Source organism: Geotrypetes seraphini, chromosome 8, assembly GCF_902459505.1.
Source record: "Geotrypetes seraphini chromosome 8, aGeoSer1.1, whole genome shotgun sequence".
Lineage (NCBI taxonomy): Eukaryota > Metazoa > Chordata > Amphibia > Gymnophiona > Dermophiidae > Geotrypetes > Geotrypetes seraphini.
The window spans coordinates 117,514,167-117,533,636 of NC_047091.1; the positions used below are offsets into that span (position 1 = coordinate 117,514,167).

General features: G+C 39.2%; 1 protein-coding gene across 1 annotated transcript in view; it reads right to left on the bottom strand.

Annotated features, from left to right (window-relative positions):
* Positions 1 to 859: 859 nt before the first annotated feature.
* Positions 860 to 19,470, bottom strand: part of TM6SF2 (transmembrane 6 superfamily member 2) — a 44,976-nt gene continuing 26,365 nt past the window's right edge. Inside the window, exons 9-10 of the mRNA XM_033956895.1 lie at positions 2,093 to 2,212; positions 860 to 1,274 (exon numbers count right to left, since the gene is read on the bottom strand). Of these exons, the coding sequence (XP_033812786.1) occupies positions 1,065 to 1,274; positions 2,093 to 2,212 (330 nt within the window). The 3' untranslated portion in view covers positions 860 to 1,064. The remainder of the gene's footprint in view (positions 1,275 to 2,092; positions 2,213 to 19,470) is intronic.

Consider the following 19,470-nt stretch of genomic DNA (forward strand, 5'->3'; position numbering starts at 1 on the left):
TTACGCACAGCGACTTAATCGAGAAAAAAATAAGAAAATCGCGGAGCTAGAAGGCAGTTGGGGCAGAGCCTGAAAAAACACGACTTCTAGGCTCAGCGGAAAATTTTGAACTGGAGACCACGAGGGGATGAGCCCCCTAGTGGAGCAGGAAGGTACGCATGCGTGGAGCAGCAGAGCAAACTTAAATCTTCAATCAAGTTTGCTTGAAAATGCTTCCGCATCAGGGCTCCGTAGATGACGTCACCCACATGTGAGAATATCATGCCTGCTTGTCCTGGGATAAGGTAGGCTTTGGCAAATGAAGCTAAACATAAGCTTCTGCATGCTGCAAGGGGCTCTTAGTTACTGGTGCAGATAGGAATCAAAACTGTACAGCATACAGAGGTGGATGGAGGATACAGAAACAGTGTCCCAATACAAGAAGAAACACAAGCATTATCCTAGCTTTTTCTATCTGTCTGTTTTAGGTTTTTCTGACCCCAACCAAGGCAAATTCCAGTAATAGCCAATAGGGACCAGGAGATCTACCATTTTCTCAGTTATAGCACCCCAGCTTTGGAATAATTTACCATTATACTTACGTAATGAACCTTCCTTAGAAAAATTCAAGCGTTCCTTAAAAAGTTTTCTTTATAAGGACACATTTGAAACATAGAAAGCATAATTTACCAATCACTAAATCTTTTAGACCTTAATCAATCCTACAAGTAGGTCGCAAAATTATCCTTTTTATTTCTTTTCTTTTTTCTTATGTGTCCCCACCAAATGTGTTCTTCCCTAATTGTTTCTTTTCTTTCTCAAAAGATTGTAGTTCATCCCCCTTGCCTTCTGTACCAGTTATTTATTAGAACGTATATAATTTGTATTAGAACGTATTTAATTTGTATTCAATGTTTTTTGTCCTCCCCTTTTTTAAAAATGTTATACGCATTGAAATACGATACTGCGTAGATAACAAATCTTAATAAAACTTGAAACTTGTAGCGTGAAAAGAAGTTCATCTTCTAACCCACAAGAGCTGATACTGGCCCCTTCTTATTGCCTCCAGTTTGTTGCCACTTTTTCTACTTGTGCTTTTTATCATTTTGGTCTTCCACAACTTCTTTCGGTGCCATGAAAAAAGCAGGGTTTAGAAGGCAGCGGTAAGCCAAGAGGTTTGGTCCCAGTGCATACAGGAGGTTGGACAACATAAAAAACCACCAGGTGTCTTCTGGGATACGGTAGGTATAGGGGGTCTTGTGATGCAAGGATGAACCGATATGTGAGAACTGGGCCTGTGGGAGGGAGAAAATAAACACACAAATTAAACACAATAGCTTCTATCAAAAGCAGGTAAAAGTCTGGAGGGCAGTACTGGAGGTATATGTCATATTCAAAGAACTGCTAAGAATATATCTATGAACCATGAGGATAGATAAGGAAAGGATATGGGATTTAATATATTTCTTTTCTGTGGTTAAAAATCAAAGCTACTACTACTATTTCTATAGTGCTACCAGATGCACGCAGTGCGGTGAAGACATATTGCAACACACTGTATGTAAACCCTATATTTTAACACTGTGAATGTAAACTATAATCCGTTCTGAGCTCTTTGGAGAGGACGGGATATAAATCCAAATAAATAATAAATAAAAGAAACAAATACATTAAGTATAACAAGAGATGGTCCCTGCTTGCAAGAGCTTACAATCTAATTATGACAGACACATACAGGTACTTATTTTGTTCTCAGGCCACTACACTAACCATCAGGTATGTCTTCTGCACAGTGCACAAAAAAAATGCCCAGAGCTCAATATAACTGCACATGGAACTACTGGTATTCACTGCCTCAATATGACCTGTGTTTGTGCATAGGATTAACTGCACATGGTGCACTACACACCTTTCATGTGCTGGGTAGTTGGAAAAACAGCAAAAGATTCCTCTCTTTTAAAAGTTGATGCTGTCCAGATTCCTGGGTGCATCATACCCAGTGAACACTTGTTCTTGTGATTTTTATAGCACTTATACCAGATAAGTGCTGTACTGTACAGACAGACACTTAACGATAGTGGAGAAGAGATAAAGACCAACTGCATCATTTTACCTGAGTTACAGCTCCAGCAAACACCAATGTCCAGTCCAGCATCCACGTGCAACCTGGTTCAATCAGCCCATAGATACACAGGCAGAAGAAGGGGAGGACATAAAACAGATACACCAGCATCTGGGAAAAACAAAATCAGGTTAAGTGATAAAATTCACACTGCCTTTGATCATCTGGTACAGAGAAGTGATTTGGTACATATTTCAGCCCATGGAACATGTACCAACCCAGCATGGAATCTACCAACCTGTCATAACCACTAAAACATCCTGGCATATTAGACACTTAAATTATATGAAGCCTTGGAGAAGCATGCTGGTCTCAATTATCCCTGCCCCAACAAACAGAAACCAGACTGGAATTTGTTGCAGGAGAATGTGGTGAAAACAGTTAACTTAGCAGTGTTTAAAAAAAGGTTTGGATAATTTCCTAAAAGAGAAGTCCATAAGCCATTATTGAGATGGCTTGGGGAAATAATAATAATAATAACTATTTTTGTATACCGCAGTACCAGAATAGTTCAGAGCGGTTTACATGACAAGAGACTGTACATCTACAGCGAAATTTACAAATAAGTCAATCAATCAATATAACTTAGCAAGTCGGGAGCAGGCAAGAAGGAGATAGAGAGGTTATAAACAAGCCAATCGGTGTGGCTTAGGAAGTCGGGTGCAGGTGCAAATTCACTGCATACTCCTAGATAAGCAGCATAAAATTTGTTTTACTCCTTGGGATCTTGCCAGGTACTTGTGATCTGGGTTTGCCACTGTTGAAAACAGGATACAGGTCTTGATGGACCTTCGGTCTGTCCTAGTATGGCAACTCTTTATGTTCTTAACAACAACAAAAAGTTGAGAACGGTGGCAGATATAGACCATAAAACTGACCTAATCCGCCCAGTTTCAGTCTATATGCAGTCAGGAGATCCCAGAAAAATTTTAGGCCTGGCTTCATTTTTCAAGTTAACAAATTATGATCATCTCTAGGAAAAGGTGACTAAAGTCCGCAGAAACAAAAAAATTAAAATTTGTATGAATTCTGTTAAACAATTTGTCATAGGAAAAAGTCTAAAGTCCCTCCTCTTATGTGAAACAAATAAATAAAAAGTTACAGAAGTTCAAATATATAACATTTTCAGGCTGCTTGTGGACCCACAACGAGAAAAATTGGTCACCCTCAATGTTTTGGATCCTCTATTTTAGTCACCTTTATCAGTCATCCCCTGTAGAAATGGGGTTATAGGAATAGATCCAACTACACTTCTCCCAGGAAAGAGACTTGGGAGTTATGATCGACAAGTCGATGAAGCCGTCCGCGCAATGTGCAGTGGCGGCGAAAAGGGCAAACAGAATGCTAGGAATGATAAAGAAGGGGGATCACGAACAGATCTGAGAAGGTTATCATACCGCTGTACCGGGCTATGACGGGAGCTCAAGGCAGCCATTTCCTGTGAGCGATCTGCACAGGGCAAGACCGTGGGAAGATCGCTCCTGCCCGAAAACTCACTAGACCACCAGAGAGGGGCGGGGGGCTTACAGGGCTTAAAATAGCCTGAAAAAGGAAAATGATTTTTTTTGGCTTAAAATCACGAATAATCAAAACCATAGATACGGAAACCACGAATATGGAGGGGGAAGTGTAGATTATATATAGGCAGGACCTAATAAGGGTATTTCAGGTAGGACTTTGGAACAAAAGTTTTAGTAGTTTGATCTTAAATTCTTCTTCTTACCAGGTCTTTAGAAGATCATTAAAAACATCTGTTTGATAAATATTTCTTAATGTTATATTTTATATATAATGTACTGTGTTTTGTGGAGTAAATTTGTTGTGTTTTTACAGTTCTTACCTTTTATTGTAAACCACACTGAACCGTGAGGTATATAAATTAATTAATTATTATTAGGCACCCTATAGAAACCTTGAGACACATGCCCCCCCTCCGTTATCTTTTAAACTTCTTAGAACCATCACTCATCATAACATACCAACCATAATGTAATTGTTGAACTTAATCAACATGAAACAATCCTGGGTCACGCACTAGAACTGGCACACAGTATTGTATATAAATATGCTGATCAACTTGTGCATGCAACTTTTAATCAGTTTCAATTAGCATCAATTATGAGGTAATTGCCAATTATTTGCACCACTTAGGCTTGTTAAGCAATTAAGTTGTGTGCGCAAATCGGTGTGCAATAGCAGAATTTGGGAGGTTAGTCTTTACTCCCAGTGGGTCAGGTTTTCAGAATAACCCTAATGAATATGCACAAATCATAAATTCAAAAAAACATTTTTAACACTCTATTTATTGAAGAAAAAAGTGGAAACTAAATAAAGTGTCCAGAAAAATAAATCCTGAGATTAACAAATAATGTGGAACACTCAATGTTACATATAATGTGCGTTTAAAACAGAGGAGAATTAATCATTATTGATTAACATAAGAATTATATATAAAAAATTCATTCACATAAAAATTATAAAATATTATTGAAATAATTTATATACAGGGGTTTTTGACCTGTGATGAAAACCAACCCCAATTGGTTACGATCTATTTGATTGCAATCCAGGGGTTTTTTGAGGTCTTTTCTCCTCTGTTTTAAACGCACATTATAAGTAACATTGAGTGTTCCACATTATTTGTTAACACTCTATTTATAACATTCATCATTAACCATTAGTACAAATACATAATACATTTATTAATTTCAGTAAATAATCTTAAACATATCTCATAAAACATCACCATACATATAGAGCCCACCCAGTTCATACATTCGCTATAATAAAACTCTAACCGCGCTTGCGCACTTCAAACGGCGTGATCCCTGCCTCCGTGGTGCCGCATGCGCAGTAGGAGCCTGAGGCGGTTTGCGACGCGTGCAGCGGTTTCCCCAGCAACGTTCCTGCCCCAATCTCCAACGCTGGCTAACTTCTGATGGACCAGCAGCAGCGGGGCATTTGCTAGGCCATCCCACTTCGATAATGCGAGGCGGGCCGGCCTAGCAAAAGTCCCGAGGCTGCCTGGCCTAGTGGATGCTGGACAGGCAGCAGTTAAAAGAGAAGGGGTACTACTGCGACATTCCTGCCTCAGAACGCAAGGAGACGAATACCCAACATAAGGAGCCCAATACCGCAATAGAAAAAGCTAGATCCAGGCTCAATCCCCAGCCCACAGCATCATACATAGAAACATAGAAGATGACGGCAGAAAAGGGCTACAGCCCATCAAGTCTGCCCACTCTGCTTACCCACCCCCTGTCTATGCCCTAATGACCCAATTTCCTTATCTTGACCCTCGTAGGGATCCCACATGGGTATCCCATTTATTCTTAAAGTCTGGCACGCTGTCTGCCTCAATCACCTGCACTGGAAGCTTGTTCCAATGATCAACCACTCTTTCTGTGAAGAAATACTTTCTGGTGTAGCCATGAAATTTTCCGCCCCTGAGTTTGAGCGGGTGCCCTCTTGTGGCCGAGGGTCCCTTGAGAAAGAAAATATCATCTTCCACTTCGACACGTCCTGTGAGGTACTTAAATGTTTCGATCATGTCTCCCCTCTCCCTACGTTCCTCGAGAGTGTAGAGCTGCAATTTGTTCAGTCTCTCTTCGTACGAGAGACCCTTGAGCCCCGAGATCATCCTGGTGGCCGTCCGCTGAACCGATTCAATTCTGCACACATCTTTACTGTAATGTGGCCTCCAGAATTGCACACAGTACTCCAGATGAGGTCTCACCATGGCCCTGTACAACGGCATTATGACTTCAGGCTTTCGGCTGACGAAACTTCTATTGATACAACCCAATATCTGCCTTGCCTTAGATGAAGCCTTCTCCACTTGATTGGCAGTTTTCATGTCTGCACTGATGATTACTCCTAAATCTCGTTCTGCTGAAGTCCTAGTTAAAGTTTCTCCATTCAAGAAGTACGTCCTGCATGGATTTCCGCTTCCGAGGTGCATGACCTTACATTTCTTAGCATTGAAGCCTAGCTGCCAGGTTGAGGACCAACTTTCCAATGTAAGCAGGTCCTGCGCCATATAATTCTGTAAACTGCATTCACTTACTATATTACATAGTTTGGCATCATCGGCGAATAATGTTATTTTACCTTGAAGCCCTTGAGTCAGATCCCCTATGAATATGTTGAAAAGGAGTGGACCCAGGACCGAGCCCTGCGGCACTCCACTGGTCACCTCCGATGTTTTAGAGAGGGTACCATTAACCACCACCCTCTGAAGTCTGCCACTCAGCCAATCATTGACCCATGCAGTTAGTGTATCTCCTAACCCCATCGATTCCATCTTGCTTAGCAGCCTGCAGTGTGGGACACTGTCAAAAGCTTTACTGAAGTCCAGGTACACGACGTCCAAAGACTCTCCCAAGTCCAACTTTCTTGTTACCCAGTCAAAGAAGCTGATGAGATTGGATTGGCAGGACCTACCCTTGGTGAATCCATGCTGACTGGGATCCCAAAGATTCCCTTCATTCAAGATCGTGTCCAATTTGCTTTTAATTAGTGTTTCCATGAGTTTGCACACTATTGATGTGAGACTCAACGGTCTATAATTCGCAGCCTCTGCCCTGCAACCCTTTTTATGCAGAGGAACGACATTAGCTAATTTCCAGTCCAGGGGAACTTTCCCCTTACTTAGGGAGAAATTGAATAGCTCAGCCAATGGTTTCGCCAGGACATCGCTCAATTCTCTGAGCACTCTTGGGTGCAAATTGTCTGGTCCCATGGCTTTGTTCACCTTGAATCTTGCCAGTTCACTGTAAACTTCACCTGGTGTGAACTCAAAATTCTGAAACGGGTCTTCTGTGCTTTGTGTTGCCTTCAACTGCGGACCGTGTCCCGGTGCCTCACAGGTGAAGACTGAGCAGAAGTATTCATTCAGTAGTTCGGCTTTATCGGAATCTGCTTCCATAGTACTCATAGTCTCCATTTCATTTCAGGAAGGGAAGGGCAGAACAGGAGCTTCCCACATGCAACAAGCAAAGGAAGAGGCATTGCAGATGCCAGGCCCCTGCCACCCCAAAACTCACCTATGGCTGACTTGGCCCAATGCCCATACAGGCCCTTCCTCCCCCTTCAGACGGTCACAGCCTCCAGTTGTTCTTGGCACCAACCGCATAGAGGGAGAATAACAGCCGGCAAACCGAGCCGGGAAACGGAACCGCTGCAGCTACCATGTATGTGTACACCACAGGTCAGTGAGCAGGGAAGGGGTGCTGGCTGGATGGGGGGAGGTAAAAGGAAGGGAGAAGGGCTACTGCTGGACAGGGGGGAACAGGGAAAGGGTGCTGCTGGACAGGGGGAAGGTAAAAGGAATGGAGAAGGGCTACTGCTGGACAGGGGGAAGGTAAAAGGAAGGGAGAAAGGCTACTGCTGCACAGGGGGGAGCAGGGAAGGTGTTCTGCTGGACAGGGGGAGGTAAAAGGAAGGAAGAAGAGCTACTGCTGGACAGGGGGGAGCTGGGAAGGGGTACTGCTGGACAGGGGGGAGATAAAAGGAAGGGAGAAGGGCTACTGCTGGACAGGAGGAGCAGGGAAGGGGTGATGCTGGACAGGGGGTAAAAGGAAGGGAGAAGAGCTACTGCTGGACAGGGGGGAGCTGGGAAGGGGTACTGCTGGACAGGGGGGAGATAAAAGGAAGGAAGGGAGAAGGGCTACTGCTGGACAGTAGGAGCAGGGAAGGGGTGATGCTGGACAGGGGGTAAAAGGAAGGGAGAAGGGCTACTGCTGGGCAGGGGGAGCAGGGAAGGGGTGCTGCTGGACAGGGGGGAGCAGAGAAGGGGTGCTGCCTTTACAGGGGGGAGCAGAGAAGGGGTACTGCTGGACAGGGGGAGCAGAGAAGGGGGTACTGCTGGACAGGGGGGAAGTAAAAGGAAGGGAGAAGGGAAGACAGACAGGGGAGAGAAACAGAAAGAAAAAAGACAGACAGACCAACAGGGGCCAGGGAGAGAGACAGAAAAAAAGAAAGAAATGTCTAAGTCTACAAATATATTCTAGCACTCGTTAATGTAACGGGCTAAAAAACTAGTTAATTATAAAATGCCCAGTGGGGTACCACGGGCAGGGTGGGGGGTGCGGACTGCCCTGGGTGACAACCCTAGAGGGGTGCACAGCCGGCCGTCTGGGTACGGAACCTCCTGTGCTGCTCTAATCGGCACCTGCACCTCAGTGCGGCTGCCGTACTTTTTCCGAAGCAGAGTCAACAGCCGCGCTGAAGCACAGAAAGGTCCCGCAATGACTGCTGTCTGCTGCCTCTACTCTGGAAGACTTAAGTGAAGTCAGAGAGGGGTGAACCGGCAGCTGCAGTCATCATGGGACCTTGCCGCAACTCCCTGCGTCTGCCGGCCCACCCCCTCCAACGTCACTTACCTCTTCTGGAGCAGAGGCAGCAGAAGCAGTCATCGCGGGATCTTGCTGGTTTGGAGGGAGAGAGGAGCATAGAAGGGTGGTGGAGGGAGAGAAACGGGGCAGATGCTCATGGAATTGGTGTGCAGGAAAAGGAGAGAGAGAGACATAAGGAGGAAGGATACTGAATGGAATTGGGTTGGAGGGAAAGAAAGGGGGCAGATGCTCATGGAAGGGGGGAAGGGAGAGGAGAGATTGAAATGCCAGACCATGGGGGTGTGGGAGAGGGAAGGGAAGAAGAGGAGAGGAGAGATGCCAGACTATTAGAGGAAGGAAGGGAAGTAGATGGATGCCAGACCAATAAGGGTGAAGGGAGAAATGGAAATGGGATGCATAAAGTTTCTGGAAGGGGAACAGAAGGAGAGAAGATGCCATATAGAAGGGACAGAGAGAGGGTAGACAGTGGATGAAAGGAAGAGAGTAACAAGATGAGGAAAGCATAAACCAGAGAAGACAAGGTAGAAAAAAAAATCTATTTAATTATTTGCTTTAGGGGAGATGCATCGCTGTTTCTGTGGTGTTGCATTGTATGCAGAGTCCAGCTTCTTGGTGGTTCAATTTAACCTTTGTCTACGTATTTCTATTTTATCCCCCTTTTACAAAACTGTAGAGTGTTTTTTAGCACAGGCCATGGTGGTAACAGCTCTGATGCTCAGAATTCTATGAGTCTGAGCTGTTACCACCATGGCTAAAAACCACACTACAGTTTTGTAAAAGGGGGGGGGGGTTAGTTTGTGATTACATATTCCATACTAGACGAAGGTGTTTTCTGTGTTCTGTGTGTTCGAAAGACACGATTTGTACTAGTCTGGCTTGTGTATTGATGTTGTACTGCTCACTGCAGTATGTAAGGTTCTGCCTTTTCCTAGGTACACTCTTGTGTGACATGTTGATTGTTACTAAAAATCATGTTTTTCATACAGATGGGGGGGTTGTCAAAAAATGATGGGCCCCGGGTGTCACATAGGCTAGGTATGCCACTGGATATAGCAGCAATCAATTAGCACCAATGTCCAACAACCAGCATACAAAATGCTTGGATTCAAAGTTCTGTCTCATGAATACTCATCATTTGATTCAACTGCTCTTATCCCGTAAATCATCAGTGATGTCTGATTCACTCTCACTCACCCTCACTTTGAATCCAAGCATTTTGTATGCTGGTTGTTGGACATTGGTGCTAATTGATTGCTGCTATACCCAAGTGATGGGTGAACATTTCATGAAAACTTTTAAGGGGATTTTATAATTAATGTATGAACTGGGTGGCTCTATATGTATGGTGATGTTTTATGAGATATGTTTAAGATTATTTACTGAAATTAATAAAAGTATATATTTGTACTAATGGTTAATGATGAATGTTATGAATAGAGTGTTAAAATAGCTTTTTTTGAATTTATGATTTACAGAATAGTGATTGAAGCTATTGAAAGTTTATTGATAAGCCCTGACAAGATAGTTTAATGAATATGCACAAGAGATCTACATGCCCTCCTGAAAGCAATAACAGTGCTTGGTTTCAAAAAGAAGATAAACACAATGGATTCCAAAGAGGCAAGACGATGTAGGCCTAAGCATGCGAAAGGAGAAATTAGGTTCTTACCTGCTAATTTTCTTTCTGTTAGCTTGTAGACTGGTATAGTCCTTATGAGTGGGTAATATGCCTCACTGCTACCAGCAGGTGCAGACTGAGATCAAACTTGTATATCAGTATAGCATGCCCCTCTTGCTACTCGTTTGCCGAATAGCCAAGCAGAACCTAGGAAATTTCTTAACTGAAAAACAGTAAATGACACTCCAAACAGGAATGTAAGAAAACAACAAACATCTTTAAACAACTGTTGGAACATGTATAGAACTTGATCCTGAAAGTAAAGCATCCCCACAGCTCACCAGCTAAGCTAGCTGAGCCATCGCTGCTATTCTTAATTCTTCAAGGCCCTAGAAAAATACTAGAAACCTGCAGAAAAACTCAAAATGCAGGACGGATGCTGAGAATTATAGACCAGTGAGTCTCACATCGATAGTGAGTAAACTTATGGAAACACTAATCAAACGCCAATTGGATACGATCCTGAACAAAGAGAATCTACGAGATCCCCATCAACATGGTTTTACGAAGGGAAGGTCCTGCCAATCAAATCTGATCAGCTTCTTTGACTGGGTAACAAGAAAGGTGGATATAGGGGAGTCCCTGGACGTCGTGTACTTGGACTTCAGCAAAGCATTTGATAGCGTCTCACACCGCAGGTTATTGAGCATGATGGGTTCGATGGGACTGGGTGAAACATTAACCACATGGGTTAGGGACTGGCTTAGAGGTAGACTTCAGAGGATAGTGGTAAACGGTACCCTCTCCGATATGACGGAGGTGATCAGCGGAGTGCCGCAGGGCTCGGTCTTGGGCCCGTTCCTATTTAACATCTTCGTAAGAGACTTGGCTGAGGGGCTTCGAGGTAAAATTACATTATTCGCCAATGATGCCAAACTATGCAACATAGTAGGCAACCGCACAACAGATGAAAGCACAGTGCCCAACAGTGTGACAAAGGACCTACTCCTGCTGGAGCATTGGTCAAAGACTTGGCAACTAAGTTTCAATGCCAAAAAATGCAAGGTCATGCACCTTGGCGGCAAAAATCCATGCAGGACTTACACCCTAAATGGTGAGATCCTAGCAAGGACTGTAGCAGAACATGACTTGGGGGTGATTATTAGCGAAGACATGAAGACTGCCAATTAAGTGGAGAAAGCTTCATCCAGGGCTAGACAAATCACGGGCTGTATCCGTAGAAGTTTCGTCAGCCGTAAGCCCAAGGTCATAATGCCGTTGTACAGATCCATGGTGAGACCCCATCTGGAATACTGTGTACAGTTCTGGAGGCCGCATTATCAAAAGGATGTGCGGAGAGTTGAGTTGGTTCAGCGAATGGCCACCAGGATGGTCTCAGGACTCAAGGATCTCCCGTATGAGGAACGACTGGGTAAGTTGCAGCTGTACTCAATCGAGGAATGCAGAGAGAGGGGAGATATGATCGAGATGTTCAAATATGTCACGAGCTGTATCGAGGTAGAAGAGGATCTCTTTTTCCTTAAAGGACCCACGGCAAAAGAGGGCATCCGTTGAAAATCAGGGGTGGGATATTTCATGGCGACACCAGAAAATATTTCTTCACCGAAAGGGTGGTTGACCGCTGGAATAATCTTCCACAAGTAATTGAGGCCAGCAGCGTGCCAGATTTTAAGAAAAGATGGGATTGGCATGTGGGATCTCTTTATGGAGGTAGTTAGGGGGTGGGCCATTAGTGTGGGCAGACTAGATGAGCTGTGGCCCTTTTCTGCAGTCATTTTCTATGTTTCTAAAATCTGCACACGAGCAAAAACCCGCAAACACCGCACAAAAACAGACAGAGCGGGGGACTATACCAGTCTACAAACTAACAGAAAGAAAATTAGCAGTTAAGAATCTAATTTCTCCTTCTGTATCGCTTGATAGACTGGTATAGTCCTTACGAATGGGACGTACCAAAGCAGTATCCATTAAGGCTGGGACCCCCGAAGGGCCAACACCAGAACACGTTCACCGAATACCACGTCCCAACGCGCGTGAACATCCACATGGTAGTGTCTGACAAAGGAATGCAGAGAAGACCAAACTGCAGCCTTGCAAATATCCACTGCAGGCACCAGAGAAGCCTCAGCCCAAGAAGCTGCCTGATCGCTAGTGGAATGAGCCTTGAGAAAGTCGGGAACAGGCTTCTTCTTCAGAAGATAAGCGGAAGCAAAAGTCTCCTTGATCCAGCGCAAAATAGCAGCCTTAGAAGCACCATCCCCTTTATGAGGGCCCACTAGAAGGATAAAGAGGTGATCTGATTTCCTGATCTCCTGGGTCCTCTGCACATAAGAGTGAAGGACCCAACTGACATCCAACTTGCACAGCTGTCTCTGTTCAGAAGAGCCCTCCCAACAACCCAACACCGGGAGGACTACAGATTGATTGACATGAAAAGGAGAAACCAATTTTGGCAGAAAGGAAGGAACAGGCCTCAAGAAAACCCGCTCCCTAGAAAACTCCAAGAAGGGAGCCCTACAAGAGAAAGCCTGCCGCTCAGAAACACATCTAACTGAAGGAATGGCCACCAAGAAGAATGCCTTAAGAGTAAGGTCCTTCTTTTTTTTTTTTTTTTTATTTATAAAATTTTCATTCTTACAATAAATGAATAGCATAATATTTAGTTTATAATAATTATAGTTGTATGTACATTATCATATCATATATATTGAATCCCTTTCCCCTGTTATTTGTTTTTTCATTTTTCCTCATATTAATTTCTATATTTCCCTCCCTAACCCTATATTATTATTATCAATGTGTTAAGATATCTGATCTTTAGAATATTTTGTCAATGGATCCCATATTTTCTTAAAATTTTTTATATTTCCTTGTTGTAATGCCAATATTTTCTCCATTTTGTATATGTGACACACCGAGTTCCACCAGAATGTATAATTTAGCTTGGTATAATCCTTCCAATTTTGTGTGATTTGCTGCATGGCAACTCCTGTCAATATTAAAAGCAATTTGTTATTGTTTGCTGATATTGGACTTTGTGTTCTCATTGCAGTACCAAATAATATGGTATCATATGAGAGACCAATATGATTTTCTAGTAATATGTTAATTTGGGGCCAAATTAAATTCCAAAAGGCTTTTATGCAAGGACAAAAAAAAATTAAATGATCTAATGTCCCTACTTCTATTTTACAATGCCAGCATCTATTAGATCTAGTATTATCTATTTTTTGCAAGCGCATCGGGGTCCATAACACTCTATGTAATAAAAATATCCATGTTTGACTCATAGATGCTGACTTTGTTAATCTTAATCTCCAGGACCAGAATCTTGGCCATTGAGATGCAGAAATTGTCTGTCCAATCTCAATGCTCCAAATATCCCTAAGTCCAGTTTTCTTTTTTTTATTTAGAAATCCATATATTAATTTATACCATTTTGCGGCTTGGTGTCCCAAGAAATCCGCCTGGAAACATAAAACTTGCAAACTATATTGGGTATTAAGATCTTTCCATTCAGGGAACCCTACCTGAATGGCTTGCTTCAATTGCATCCATTTAAAATATTGTGTTTTATTTAGTCCAAATTTATTTTGCAATTGTGAAAAACTAAGCAAGGAACCTTCTGATATGACATCATTCAATGTTCTTATTCCTGCATTTATCCATTGTTTCCAGACGATTTTAAATCCGCCAATTCTGATCCTGGAGTTTACCCATATTGATTGATTTAGAGATTTAGCTATTGGTTCTGGTGATAGGTTACTTATGTATCTCAATGTTTTCCAAGTATCTAAAAAGATTCTGTTATCTTTATATCTCCTAGGCATTGTTAGGGTAATTAGATGTTCTGGATATAAAGGGAACAGGAGCTGCCATTCTAAATACAGCCAATCTGGTACATTTTCCATGAGATCTGGGAGGATCCAATACATACCCTGTCTTAAAATATAGGCTTGATGATACCTATAAAAATTTGGAAAATTTACCCCCCCTTCCACAATTGGTCTTTGTAATGATACTAAAGCGATTCTTGGTCTTTTCCCAAACCAAACAAATTTTGTAAGAATATTGTTAAGTTTTTTATAAAATGACCCCTGAAAAAATATTGGTATCATACTCATTTGATAACAAACCACAGGCAATACCATCATTTTAATTGTTTGAATTCTTCCCCACCAAGAAAGATGTAATGGATTCCATTGCTCACACATTTCTGTTATTTTTTTCAATAAAAGTTTTTCATTCTCTTTGACTGTGTCTTCAATTGTATTTTTGATCATAATTCCTAAGTATTTTATTCCATCTTCTTTCCAAATAAATGAATATGGGTCAAATAGTCCTTTCGTACAATGAACATTAATTGGGAGGACTTCAGATTTGCTCCAATTAATTTTATATCCAGAAAAAGTGCCGAATTTCTCTAATAAATTAAGTATACATGGAATAGTAGTATCCGGTTCTCTTAAATATAATAAAATATCATCTGCATATGCAGAAAGTTTAAATTCCCAGTTGGAAAACGTGATTCCCTTTATCTCCTTAGTCTTATTTATTGCAATTAATAAAGGTTCTAGGACAATATCAAAAAGTAATGGAGACAAAGGGCATCCTTGTCTAACTCCCCTATGCAAATTAAATCTAGTTGATAAATTATTATTAATATATAATCTTGCACCAGGAGAGCTATACAATGTCTGGATCATTTTAATAAAACCGGAGCCTATACCAAACCATTGTAAAGCTTGATACATAAAATTCCATTCCACTCTATCAAAAGCTTTTTCTGCATCTAAAGATATTAGAAAAGCTGGATCATTTATATTTTTTGCTAAATTTAATGAGTGGAATGCTAGTCTAGTATTATTTGATGAATGTCTTTTAGCAATAAATCCTGTTTGATGTACATCTATAATGAAAGGAAGAGCTTTTGCCAATCTAAGTGCTAATACTTTAGCCATTAACTTATTATCCACATTTAATAACGAAATAGGCCTGTAATTTGAAACCAGAGTAGGATCTTTGTTTGGTTTTGGTAAGACTATAATTATCGATTCTGCCATAGTACCTGAAATATTTTCATTCTTTATTTGATATTGATATAAATTTAACAGATGTGGTAAAATGATATTTTGAAATGATTTATAAAATTCAACAGTATACCCATCTCCACCTGGAGCGGATCCAACTCTAAGAAACTTCAATGCTGTTTCTATTTCTTTTAAAGATATAGGATCTTCTAAACTTCCTTTTATATGATCCGGAATATTAGGTCCAAGTAAGGAATTTAAGAATGTTAATCCTTCTTGTTCTTTATTTTTATAAGAATTAGAAGTGTATAATTCTTTATAAAAATCAAGAAATTGTGTTATAATATCTTTTGTGCTGGTATGTGTGTTACCTTGTATATCTTTTATTGCAATAATCTTAGATTTTCTTTTCTTTGCTTTAAGAAAATTTGCTAATAATTTTCCCGCTTTATTTGAATTGCCATAATATTGTACTTGTTTATTGAAAATGTCTTTTCTCACATATTGAGAAGAAATCTCATTATATTTAACTTTTACTTTTAACAACTCTTGTAATGTATTGTTTTCCCATTTTTTAATTAATTTATTTTCTAATAATTTAATTTGTTTTTCCATATCTTCATATTGTTTTTTAAGTTGTTTTTTAATAAAAGCTGAATAAGAAATAATATTTCCTCTCATTGTTGCTTTAAAAGCATCCCATAAAATTTCTATATTAATGTCATCTGAAGAATTAAGTTGAAAGAATTCTTGCATTTTTACTTTAAGATCTTCTAAGAATTTCGAATCTGCTAATAAATCATTATTAAATCTCCATATTGAATTAAATTGATCAATATTATAATTCTTAAGGTTAATCCACACACCAGCATGATCTGAAATTATAATTGGATCTATAACTGCTTTTGATACACGCTGCGCTAAGTTATTAGTTACAAATATATAATCAATTCTTGAAAAAGATTTATGGACCTGAGAACAAAAAGAATATTCTCGATCATTAAAATGAAGGATACGCCATATATCTATTAAATTACAAGATTGTATTAAATTATCTAGTCCTAAAGATTTTATGATTTTACTTGGTTTCTTGTCCACAATTGGATCCATTACAGCATTGAAATCTCCAGCTACTACTAAGTTAGAAGTAGCCAGTGGTAGTAATATCTGTTGAATTTGATTAAAAAACTCAATTTGGTTCAAATTAGGAGCATAAAGATTAAATAAATCCAGGGTTGTATTTCCCAGATCCATTTTAATATGTATCCATCTTCCTGAAGAGTCAGAATTTATTAATTTAAAATCAGCTTTGCATTTCTTATTTATTATTATCGCTACCCCTGCTTTCTTCCCTATTGCCGGTGAATAAAAACATTTTGATATCCATCCTTCTGTTAGCTTCCTAGATTCAGTGTCCGAAAGGTGTGTCTCTTGTAGGAAATAAATATCTGCGTTTTGCTTATGGAGAAAACCTAATAATTTTTTTCTTTTTATAGGATGATTTAAGCCATTGACATTAATTGAAAAAATTTTAATATCCATTTACTTTTGTAATTAAAATTTGACATGAAATCATATGATTATTATTTTCAGATATCCACACATTGTAATAATATATTTTCCCCATTCTCTTTCTTCCCCTCTTCCCTCCCTCCCCTCCCTTCCCCCCCAATATTAACTGTGTATGCTTGGCAACACGCATCTTAGGTCAGGTATCAAAACACTCCACAAAAGTCCATTTCCTGTTAAGATTCAGATATAAGTCACAAATATATCAAATATTACTAAATAACATTAACAATCCATATAATATTTAAACATTTTGCCTTTTTTTTTTTTCCCAATGTTAAATTTAATCTTTTCAAATATTATTTTCTGTATCATTTTCATATTTTATAACTATTAATATATCTTATTAATTCAAATATGAAAAATATTGTAAATTTTTTTTTTTTTATAAAATTCATATATATCACCTTTATATTTTCTAATTCTATTTCTTTATAATATTTTTAAGTAATATATAAGTTTATGAATATATTCTAGATCCTTATATTTCTTTTAAACTTATATATTATATAATGAGATGTTTCATTTCTTTGGAAAATAAACAATGTTTCACATATGTGTGCTACTTGTACTATGTGATTTTTTTTTTTCCCGTTCCAGAGCTTCCTTCCTTCATTATAAAGAGTCATACCTCATTCATATAACATACTTCCTATTTTCATTTTTAAGATATATCAAAGTTAAAGATGTGTCATTCCATTATCTTTATTCATCCAAGTAAATATTATTTTTTCTTCCTTTCTTCTTCTTCGTATTTTTTATATCCAGAGTATTATTCATTTCTTTTCAATAGTTTGTTAATTCCGAATAAGTTCCGGTTCCAGCGACGATCTAATTTTAGTTTATTTTGTAATCTTTCATCCGATGTAATCCTTTATCCTTTATTATCAAGTCTAGTAGTTTATTTATTCATATTTGTTCATAGTTCATCCGGTTTTAAGAGTTATTCTTTACATGTATTTCCTTTTGCAAGGACTTCTGGGATTTGTAGTTCCATTGAATCCGAGAAAGGATTTTTAATAGGTTTATTCTTCCTGTATTGTCTTCTGAGAAGTGGGTTATATATACATACATCTTCATTCATTCTTACATACATTCCATAGGAAGAAAGCTCTGGACCATGATTCAATCACATAATAGTATTTAGGATCTGCTCATTACAGCATCTGTTATTATTAATATCAATAGTTAATTTATTTATTAACTTTCTAAAACCAATTAAGGGCTTATATCTCGTTTTTATATTTAAGTTCTTATTTATTATCTAATAAATATTATATTCTTCCTTGTTTAAAAACTATATTACTTTTATCTAAGATCTTGTATACTTATATGTTAATTTATCATTTGAAGAATCATTCCATTCTAGAATGTATAATCTATCCATATTTCTAGTAAAAAGATCGTTGAAGGAATTTTTTGAACAGAGTCAAAAACATTCTATACCGTTTTTCATCTGCTAAATACTTATTATATTCAATCAATAATTTCAAAAAATACAAGGTGATATTAGCTCTTCTTAATACAATGAAAAACATATCATTTCCCCTACCTGTTTATATTATAAGACATTCAAATTTGACATTCAAATTATTTGAATTATAATAAAATAAAGAAAATTAAGATGACATTGGCATTTCCTGGTTTAGTATATATTTTTGTAGCTCTTCAGCATTATCAAAGGTTAAAGTTTTGTTTGCTATGGTTACTTTCATATTTGCTGGGTATACAAGACCAAATTTTGCTCCCAGTTCACGTAGTTGTGGTCTCAAATCCAGCAGTTTCTTTCTTTTAATTGCTGTGCTTTTTGCAAAATCCGGGACAAAGTGAATACGGGCATCTTGATATTTTAAACCTTTATTCTGTTTTGCAAGATGAAAAATTTCCATAACCTGTTGGTGGCGTAGTAGTTTAAATATCAGTGGCCTCGGTCCTTGATGCTTTTCTGACCTCTTTGTTGGCACTCTATGTGCTCTTTCAATCTCTATGGGATATTTAGTTTGTAGAGGAAGTAGTTTTGGTAATAAGTTTTCTATAAAGGTCACCGGATTCCCCTTTTCTGCTCCTTCCGGTAAACCTATCAGACGAACATTGCTTCTTCTCTCACGATTCGAGTAATCCTCCAGTTCTTTAGTAAGTGTTTCAATTTTCTTTTTTTCAGTTTTTGTGTTGAGAATTTCCTCTTCCACAGTTATCATTCTTTCTTCTAAATCGTTAGATTTTAATTCGATTAGATCCATCTTTTTATTTAATGTTGAAACATCATCTGTTAATTCTGTAACTTTTTTTGTGAGAATTGGAAGCATTTGTTTGATTTCTTTAAGTTCTTTCATTACTTCTGGATCTGCGGTTTTGGATCCTGTCTCTTGTTCGGGCTTTGCTCTCTTGCTGCTTCCAGAGACTGCGAAGTCGTTTTTATTTTGCTTTCCTGACGCCATCGAGTTTATTTTTATCATAAATTTAATCTTAATTCTTCAAATTTTTGCGACTTTTTTATTCTTTCAAGGACTTTTTATACAGAGCTCTTCTGTTAACCGACCTCCTTCATGCGTGTCCAAGCCACGCCCCCCAAGAGTAAGGTCCTTCAAAAAGCAGTCGCCCAACGGTTCAAAAGGGGGCACACCAGAATGGACAGAACCAGATTCAGATCCCAAGATGGAACAGAGAGTCGTATGGGAGGCCTGAGCAATTTGGCCGCTCGCAAGAAGCGAATCACATCAGGAATGGCAGTCAAACACTGACTTTTCAAGAACCCCCGAAAGGCTGACAAGGCCA